Below are 11,068 nucleotides of genomic sequence, written 5' to 3' on the forward strand. Positions count from 1 at the left end.
TTTTTAGGGCTGTACAAACAAATCCACATTAGAAATAAGCATAAGTAACTATTAATACAATAATTGCAATGTAATTACATCATTAATCAGGTCAAATGTTACCTCCCCCACCCCCTATCTAACCCCAATAATCAATCACAACACCAGAAAGTTAAAAAAAAAAAAAAAAAAAAAAGGGGAGGAAAATGGGGGAAACTTTTAATTTCTTTTTGTTGTTTTCCCCTCAATGTACGGTATTCGCATTGGAGTCCCGATTAATTTGGATCGTGCAGTGCAGGGTCCATTCTGGGGTGATGTTCCCAACAGGATTTTCAGGTCCATTCTGGCGTGATGCAACCAACGGAATTTTCTCCAACCCCAAGACCTTTAATTAAGGGTGAAGTAATCTCACCACTATACACAACAACCCCATATTGCCAATATGGGAGAAACTTTACAATTATAGCTAGTCTTGAATATCTAGATCTACTACATATATCCAAAGTTTTTCCAATTAAGTCATGTTTCCTATTATCATAATCAGCAAAAATACAAATTCAAAGCTATAGCTAAAACTTCATAATAGAGGACTGATGCCAGCTAAATTCAAGAATAGCATCCATGCTATATGTATATTATATATATACACCTGGAAAATGTGTAAAAACCATCAAAATGAGAAATATATTAGATTCGAATTAAACCCACAATTTTAAAATATACAATGTTTTCAGTAAATAAAGGTTGAATCGATCTATCAAATAATAAATCCTGAATCATGTTGAAGAAAGACCATACATTTGTCTACACTACATCAGTATCAGTAACTTAATTGCCGCTAAATCATTTTTTAGAGGGAATATTATTAGTGATAATTACATTTTATTACTCTTTGTAAATGCTCCTAAAGCCCACAGCGACATTGAATTCAATGATAATTAACTAATGCATATAAAAACCTTAACACTCTTTGTTAAAGTGTATATTTATTGTCGCTAAGAGCCTTTATTGTTGTAGTGCTAGGACCCTTTCACATTCAATGATATTAAACTAATCTTCGCCTTTCGAACTCTCCATAAATGTTATTCTACTCATGCTGGCTCTTTCTAAAACTGCACTAATTTTGAAAGATCTAACATACATCTCGTAATATTTTTAAAAAGCTCAAACAACATAAAAACAAAGTGAACAAACAAAAATGAGAATATATGAAGCATATGGTAACTGTATGATCACATGTTATACGTACAAAATAATCACAAAGAATATATTATATGCATAATATCTCATAAACAATTCCAAGCATGATCATGTAGGACCATTCATGTACAAAATATGCGTCCATTTACACCGACAAGCGTGACATATTCTATTGCTTATGCATGCTTTGCATGAAATGTATAACATCAATAAAATAAAAGCAACATTACATTTTGCCTTTAATTTTGGCATGCTAGCTAGCTATTTGCTAGCTAAGGTGTTCCATTGCCACCTTCATTGGTCTCTTGATTCTTATAGAGCCAATGGCCATATTAATATACCATATGACAATCACAATATTTGGTTCTTGTCCAACCACACCAACTAAATATGCTTCCTTCGTTTCATTTTATATGGTGGTATTTAATCAAGTACATAGTTTTTTTTTAGTAATTTTGTTATTCGTATCAATTTATAGACATGTTAAGTAATTTTATACGGTATATGCTATCTTCCATCAGCACAAAACCTATAGCTAAATTAATGTACAATAACAATCACAAATTCTATTCTTGTCAAATAACTCCACTAAGGAAAGATGCTAAAGTCTTTTGTGCCATGATTTTTCTAGTTACAAGAAAATGTCATTAAAGGAGAAATTAGATACGAAGCTACTCTTTTTTTTTTTTTTTTGCTTTATAAAAATAATTGTTATATTAGTATCAGCTCGTAGATGATCTTGACTAATTTCACGCGGGGCCTGTAATCTTCTATCAGTATAGGTATCGGAAAACTCTGTATACAAATGTTTGAATATACGTGAAGAAATGACGTAATATTGTTGCCTATATATCAAGATTTGAACTTGATGTCTCGTGATTCTAAGCTCATTTCATTAACTAATAGACTACACCTTTAGGTGCCAAAAAACTAGTAAAATGTTAGTTACTTCCTCTGTTTCAATTTATTTGTTTGTTTTTGACTTGACATGAAATTAGAAAGGAAATAAGACTTCTGAATCTTGTTGTCTTAAATTAAAAGTATGTAGAAAATACTAAAAAAATATTTTTTAATCTTGTATTCCTAAAATGACATATGAAAAGTTGAAGCCAAGAAAGGAAGGTAGAAAAATAAGACAAACCAATTAAGAAGGAAGAAATTAAATAACTTTGAAATATCATTCTTTTTAAAGGGACCCCCTCTTAGTCTTTGATATATGTCATTCTTTTGGACATTGCTAACTTAGCTAGCTATCGGGTCCCCTCTTAAATCTTTGATGTATGTCAATCTTTTGGACATTGCTAACTTACTAGCTATAGGTCCCCTCTTATCTACTAGTTTATTCATTGTATCATATCATAGATCCCAAAATTTATCACAAGGTTACTTTCAGTCACATTGTAATCAAGTAATTCAATTGTAACAAGCCTTTCTAAATAGTCATAAGAACTATATTGTTGCCGGGAGGATCAAAAGCATCAATCATCAAGTTCATGCATCAAGACCATAGTGTTGCCGAAAACCAGTGGGGACCAAATAATAAAAAGCGCATCCCAGTCTACTAAAGCTCTTTCTATACGCATAATCCTGAGATGAGCGTGACCACAAAGGTTAATTATAAATAGTCTTACCTCACATTTTTGCAAGAGACTCTCTTTCCATGAGACGTGACAACAACTTTACTACAGGTTACTCCAATACTTCCTTCTAGTGGGGACCAAACAATAAAAAGGGTAGTCCGGTGCACTAAAACTCTTGTTATGCACCGAGTCCAAAAAATAACATAACCAGAAAAATCTATTATACAGAGTCTAACCTTGCATGAGGTTATTTTCACGACTGAAAACAGTGATGACAACAACTTCACATATTACTCCAAAATACTCCCATTCAAGTGGGGACCAATTCAATGCATAAGATTATACTATTGTATTGGAAGGTGGTAGTATAACTTTTAAAGAGACAAAGCAACACCCACAGAAAAAGGTTGCGGTGGGAAAGCAATCTATGGGAAAGAGACTTTTAATATGTTTTAACTTTATCAACTTTAGATTTCCATCACTAGGGATCTTGTTCGATTTGACCGCACATAAAATAATTGACAACTCCTATTATTATTTTCACCACTTAGGTTTAATCAAATGTTTAAAGATTATATAGATCAACTAACTTATTATATTGATCTGAATTTATATTCATCCTCCTCAATATTTACAAACATATCTTTGGAAAGATGAAATTTATTGCATCCAAGGGCGTGGCGTGGGTTAGTGAAGTGGGTTGAGTATCTGAGGTCTTGGATCAAATTTTAATAGAGACAAAAAAAAATACTAGGGGATTATTTCCATCTGTCCTTGCCTTAATGGACAAAGTTACCTATTTGTTGATGGGCGAGGTGGTCGGGATTCAAATATACACATAAACAAGTGGATAACTTTTGGAGTCTCATATCAGCGGCACAAGGGATCCTTGGTCTCGTTATATGATTTTGGACAATTAATACTCTCATCAAAAACTAACTTTTGTAACTTTTGTTGTTGAGTTAAGTTGAAAATTCATTTTTTACCAATGATGGGCTTCAAATGAATATACACATTATATATTGTGTGAACTGAGAGCGTAGTTTAGAACTTCATACCTATTGATCCTAAACTTTAGATGCCCATGATCACAAGAACAAATCATTAGAAGATAGTGTCTTGACTGTCTATAGTGGACTGGTTTATGTACATTAACTTAATAAACTTCTTGAAACCTTCAGTAACTAGTTATTAATATGTATTGAATTGTATCCCGTGGGAGATGGTAGGTATCCCGTAACTTTAGTTGAGGTGTGTGAAAACTGATCCGGACACTAGGTTATGAGAAAAAAATAAATGTGTTGAACTGTATGATTACCCTCATGTGAGAGTTTAAGTAATTAGGTGAGACTAACTATACAAGTAAACAAGGTATCTGAACAAACAAGAGTTCTTTAACTTTTTAAAAGCTGTTCAGAAGCAAAAAAAAAAAAAAAAAAAAAAACTTTGCATGCATTTTTGATTCATTAAAAAATAATTAATACTAATGTTCTTTTAAAGTTTAAACTTTTAAAAAGGTCAAATAATTTAACAATAGGGTCCTTGAAATTCTTATGTTTGTGGGCTTTGTCAAACTTGTAGTAACAATTGCATCTTATGATAACTCACTTATACTATATATAAATGATAATATGGCTGGTTAGGATTCCTTCTAAGTTCGAACTTCGAAAATGAAAAACATTTGATGAGAACATGACTTCTCTCCTTTGATAAGTTTTTTGCGGTGAAAACCGAATACTAGACATCGAGTGTGAACAATAACAGCATATCATGTGTCGTCTAGAGGTAGAGTGTACGCAGACCTAACTCCTAGGTAGATAGATTGTTTCTGATCGCTGGGTGTGAAATAAAAGAAAAAGGGTTACACGTGTGCGCAAAGACACATGTAATGATCACATAATATATATGTCGTTGATGAAATTTTTTAAAATGATGAATCAATGCAGCATGTCAAGATAGTAACAAGTTGACGAATTATAGGAAAGGGATTACCCTTAATATTATTTGCTTCGCATCCCAGGAGGTACAATATCTCCAAGCAATCCCTCATCAGTTGCAGCAGGTTGACTTGTTTCTGGCAATCTACGAGCTTCTGATGATCCAGTTTCACCTGGCATTGTACGCGATTCTACTGGTGCAGCCGCAGTCATAGGAACTAATTCATGCGGGTACTGAACACCGGAGGGATGATAGTATTGTGAGGGTAAAGGTGATAATTGAGATGTAAATGCAGCTTCATGATTGATAAGTCCACCTCTAGGAAATCCAACTGTATGATGACAATGCTGTCCTTCATATGTCGTGATTACAATTGAGGAATCTTCAGAGGATCGTTCCACTCTCTTCTTTACTGTGCACTTTGTATTTGTACAACGATAGTAACTCCTGCCAAGTCATAGACATTCATCATATGTAATTATTTCATAATTTATAAAGTCAAAATTCTGACATCATGACCTGACAGTAATATAATATGCAATATGAACTAGAATATATATACTTTTATTGATATTTGGAAAACATGTTCTTGAAAAACTTTTTTTAAAGCTAAGCCATCACCATAAGGAATCTAAATAGAAAGGAATTAGTACAAGTTCCTTTCCAAACTATAAACAAAGTTAGCTAACCAAAAGATTTCTTCTAGTATGTTGCAAAGATGCATTTTTCTTTTTTTCAGTTAATCCATCATGCAGGCCTAAGTTGTTCGAACTCTTTAAAAATGTTGTTGCATCCGTGTCGAATTCTTTGAAAATGCACTATTTTTGAAGAATTTGGCACGCACCAAATGACATTTTCAAAGAATCCGAGCAACATAGATGAAAGCTATACATAACCTTGATGATGGGTTTGGGCGCAGCACCCCCACCGGTACATACATTTACCACTAACTAAAGCCAATAATTATAGAACATGTGCATTTTGGTGTTTTTGAAGTTGTTTTCTTGTAGTTTAGTTTATTTTACCTCACTTTCATGATAATAATTTTTTTTTAAAAAATATACCTCACTAATCAAGCTAGAAAAATGAGATGTGGTGGAGCCAGAATTTTTCACTAAGGTGGTTCAAAATATGAAACACGAAGAAATTCAGGAGATTCAACATGTATTGTATATACATAAAAAGTTAATTTATTTTTGTATAGATAATATAATTTTCTGTCGAACGGGGTTCAAATAGACCCCCTTTCTCTCACTTGACTCCGGCCCAATCCATCATAACTAACTAACTCATTCCTCCAGAAACTCAAGGTGCGACTTAGTAATTGAAGTGAATCAAGAATCATGACATATTTGATTTAAATTTCAAATAATTTCACAGAATCATAGTACTTGTATTGATGAAAGACAACAAATATCCCATAAAATTCATAATAACCTTTCTACTCTTATATTTTTTAAACTTGTTTATGAAAAAACACTTTCCAAACTAGCTAGCCCATAATATTCCAAAAAAGCATATAACAACAAATTACTCATGTAAGGACGAAATAAAAGTAATTTAGTCAAGTACATGCATCTTATGGTTAGTAGTTCTATTACATAATTCTTCATAATATGCATGTGCACTAAAACTTGTCAAAGACTAAAAAATCATCTGTATACATTAAAAATTTATGAAGTATGTATTAATTTACATTTTGCACCTAGTTACTCTAATAAAATTCAAATTCAAATTTTGAATTTCTTCTGAAGTGGTTAGAATTATGAAAACTTTTAGCAAAGAAAGGGCATTTAATTAAGGAAAATGTAAACAATACCTTGGAAATGGACTATTTTTAACAGCTTTTTGGCCATATTTTCTCCATCTATAGCCATCTTCAAGATGATCAACTTCACTTTTTGTCATAAATGCAAATCGAGGCTGCCTGATTCGTTTCTGACCCTTCTTTTTAACCTTGCTTCTGTGGAATATTCAACCTAATGTAACATTAGGAATGTGATTCCTTTATATCATAATAATACTATTTTAGATATTATATATAAACAAAAAAGAGGTATATATTTCCAAGCTATGTTGCTCGGACTCTTCAAAATGACGTCGGGTGTGCGTAGGATCCTTCAAAAAAAGTGCATTTTTGGAGTATTCGACACTAGTGCGACAACATTTTTTGGAGAGTCTGGGTTACTTAGTTTCTAAGTACGCTTGCTGAAATAAACAATCAAATATCGTATTAGGTAACATTAGGAATGTGATTCCTTCTACCATATTATTTTAGATATTAAATATAAACAAAAAAGAGGTATATATTTCCAAGCTATGTTGCTTGGACTCTTCAAAATGTTGTCAGATGTGTGTCAGATCCTTCAAAAATAGTGCATTTTTGGAAGATTCGACACAGGTGCGGCAACATTTTTTGGAGAGTTCAAGCAACTTAGTTTCCAAGTACACAATCAAATATTGTATTAGGTAACATTAGGAATGTGATTCCTTCTACCATACTATTTTAGAAACTATATACAAACAAAAAAGAGGTATTTCCAAGCTATGTTGCCCGGACTCTTCAAAATGTGGATGGTGCGTGTGCACTTTGGGAGGATCCATTCTAAGTACGGCAACATTTTTTAGAGTCCGAGCAACTTAGTTTCCAAGTATATACACTTGCTGAAAATAAAATCAAATTGAATTTCTTTATAACTAAGAAACTCAATGTGTCATTCAATATGAACCAACCTAGTTTTCAAGTTTGGGAAATTTAAAAAACAAGAGGAATTTATTCTTTCAATGGAATTGTAGGCTACGAATAATTGTCATCTAAATTGGCTTTATATTATTTGCATCTTATTCTTTTTATGTATATACTGATGAGTAACTAGTATATATATTTGACTTCTAACTTGGTTGGAATTTAAAAGAATTAGATCTTGTTGTATAAGGGGCAAACTCAAAAATTTTGTCCATGTATTAGCTAAATTGAACAAACTCTTCACTTTCACTGCCACCTCCATATCAAATATTCCAAAATTACATTACATTTGAAAATTTTAACACACACTGACATTTTAAAAGAGCTCATAGCACATTAGAATTCTAGAATATATATATGTTAAAAGTTAGCATTAATCCTTAAGAGGCGGAATGGTACTAATGAACAGGAAGTAGCTTAAAGAATCCTAAAGAAAAATACAAAGGCAATCAATGGAATTTAAAGCCAGAAACCCTTATTAGTGGGCAACCTAATTAATTAGATAACATTAAAATAGTACTACTACCACTTGTTAAATAGTGTTAGTAATTCACATTACAAAAAATATTTATCCCAAATTACTTTTCAATTTACATAACAAGATAAAATAATTAATTTTATTCCATTTTACCTTTAAAACTATGTCTTTTTGGAAGTATAAATATTGTAAAGTTTCAAAAAGTTTCGACATTGTTAATCTTAATATTGATTGGATAAAAGACACACATATAAAATGTATTAATAAAAGCTAAAGGCTAAATCAGTAAACATATTCTTCTTATTTATAATTTCGTAAGCGACATATAAATAGAAAAGTGAAAAGTATACAAGTAATATGGACTAAGGGAGTAAGTACTGAAATATGTCCAAATTCACTTCATAATTTTTTACTTTAAGTAACTCTACCACATTTCAATCTAACAAAAGATAAACCCCATAATGTAGACCTACATAGAGTAGCAAAGAGCATGCAATTGACCTTACACAAACCAAAAATTCACTTAGGCTTCATTAAAACTTATCATCAACAACATATCCATAGCGAGCATATTCCTACAAAGTGAAATCTGAAAAGAACAAAATGTACTCCGGCTCAGAACATGCAATAAAACTTATCACATTGAAGTAATTTTATTACTAGTAAAAAAACTCCTTTTGCCCATAAAAAGGAAAGATAATATGGTGGACTAAGTATCCCGCGTTCACTTACAAGCTAGTTAAGGGTCTCACATGAAGGAGTACAATGTAGAAACTAACTTTACTGCGATGGAAGTATTAAAGTCAAAAACTTACTTATTTTCTCATAACTGTTAAAAGTTTCCACATTGCACCATTCCTTTTTCTTTCTTTAAATACTAATGTACGAAGATATGGACCACGAAATAATGAAGCACAAGAAACTAATTTGTGAGAGACAAAGCACTAATGAATCGTTTGGTACGAGCGATAAAAGATAAATAATTTTAAGATAAAAGGTAAAATTATTTAATTCTATATTTGATTATGGGTATTACAATGAGAGATTATTTATCTCATTGCTGGTAGGTGTTCTAATTTTGATGGATAATATTTATCTAGTGTTTGTTGCTGGTAGAAGATGACAGGTTTCATGTAAAATTGATCGAGGTGCACGCAAACTGATCCGAACAACACAATTATCAAAAATTGAGAGGTTACACCCAACCATTTTCAGAGAAGAATTATATGAAGCTACTTTTTTCTAAACACTTTGCATTAATCAAGTGAGAATCAACATATAAAAAGTAAAATCCAAAAAAAGAAAAAGGTAATAAAATTAAAAAAAAATTAAACACTTTTTATAAACAGTATTTTAATTATTACTTGTGATATTTTAGGAAAAAAATTCATCCACGCCATTCCCGCCGCAATAACGGCTGTTTTGAAGCCACAGAAAGAGGACATTACCAAAAAGACCCTCTTTGATAATTAAATTACGATAATACCCATCTCTTTCTCTCCCTCCCTACCCCCAACTTGCCTAAACGACTTGATATTTTCTACTACTACGTACGGACGCGCTAATGGCTTTTACTCTGCTATCGGTACGGCTCAAACGGTTATTTTATAAAATTCTAAGCTAATATTTTTCAAAATCATCTCATTATCTTGGTTCTTCGTATTTAGATTTGTTGCACTTGAATCGAGGATCTTTTGAAAATAGATTTTATTCTTCCTTAATAGTAACGTTTGTGTACACTCTACCTTCACCAAACCTCACATGTGGAATTTCACCCAGCATGTTCTTATTGTTGTTGTTGTTGTCACACAATTTCAATTTCTCTTTGATAGCAGTACAATTCAGATTGATATTTTAAAAAATACTTATACAAGTTATTATAACACACTTATTATATCTATTTCTGTATGATTTTGCCTAGAGTTCTATGCAAATTACGAATTTAGATACAGAGAGAAGAAGAAGAAGAGAGTGGTACAGAGATGAGTACGTAATTGAGAAGTCGAATAAAATCATAACTCACACTGTATCTGACGGCGGTTTAGAGGCGGAGGAGCCACCGGAAGCAGTAGATTTTTCCGGCGGATCATCAGAACAGCTGGAAGAAACAGGTTCATCGGTACTAATTTTCGCCGTTGTCAGTTCAGTCGCAGCAGTAGCAGAAGCTGGAGACGTACTCATAGTAGTAATACTACTATTTCCCGCCAAATGCTCATCGATCTTGTCAAATCTACTACTACTGTTCTCTTCAACTGGTTGAAAATTCCAACCGAATTCACTCAGTATACTACTGGTATCGTTATTTGTATTAATATTATTTTCGAAGAAGTAAGCATGATCTGCATCATCATCAGGATTGAGCTGTGACCAGCTCGATTCAATAGGTAATTGATCATCAACCTTATCTTTTTCATCCATTACAGTGATGAAGATTATGCGGAGAGAGAAAGAAGCTAGGGTTTATGGAGATGGAGGTGTGGGTGGATGGGGGTGAGGGGCGCGGGGGTGAGGGGAAGATAAACGCGTAAAGAGTTTTGGATTAAGGGAGTGTTTGGAATATTTGAAAACTTTTTTTTTTTAGGATTGTTGGATTTGAAAGCTTTGTCGTGTCAGTGGCAATTGGTGAGAAGACACTGAGAAAATATTTATATTATTATAGAAATTACCAAGAAAAGAAAATAGAAAAAGGCAATGATAAGAGTATACTGTACGCAACCTTATGATAGAAATTATGAAAAAAAAAAAAAGAATATTTCAGCACGCTAAAGTATAAGAATTCGATCACAAGGATCTATCGTTAGGGGCGGAGCTACATATGCTCTAAGGGGTTATGTGAATCTCCCTTTGACGAAAAATTATATTATTTTTTATATGATTAAAAATATATTTTATCCATATATAGTAGATGTTGAATCCCTTCAACTAGTTTGTATATTTATTTCTAAACCTCCTTAATAAAAATTTTGGCTCCGTCACTGTCTATTATACAAGCGCTATTTTGTATTTTTATCAGAAGCAATTTTCAAAGCTGAACTCATGACTTTTTGATCACATAACAGTAACTTTACGTTACTTTAAGGCTTCCTTTCAAAATTACGAAAAAAAAAAAATATATAATTTGAGACACTAAAATTTTTGTTAGTTGTG

General features: G+C 32.3%; 1 protein-coding gene across 1 annotated transcript; it reads right to left on the bottom strand.

The window, feature by feature from the left end:
* LOC107847909 (probable WRKY transcription factor 57) lies at positions 1–10,573 on the bottom strand. Its single transcript, XM_016692509.2, has 4 exons — positions 9,945–10,573; positions 6,517–6,660; positions 4,752–5,144; positions 1–628 (listed from the first exon to the last, which is right to left on the bottom strand). Exons 1-3 carry the CDS (start codon positions 10,337–10,339, stop codon positions 4,760–4,762), a joined length of 924 nt encoding a protein of 307 aa, XP_016547995.1. The 5' UTR covers positions 10,340–10,573; the 3' UTR covers positions 1–628; positions 4,752–4,759.
* Between the last annotated feature and the right edge of the window lie 495 nt (positions 10,574–11,068).

Source organism: Capsicum annuum, chromosome 11, assembly GCF_002878395.1.
Source record: "Capsicum annuum cultivar UCD-10X-F1 chromosome 11, UCD10Xv1.1, whole genome shotgun sequence".
NCBI lineage: Eukaryota > Viridiplantae > Streptophyta > Magnoliopsida > Solanales > Solanaceae > Capsicum > Capsicum annuum.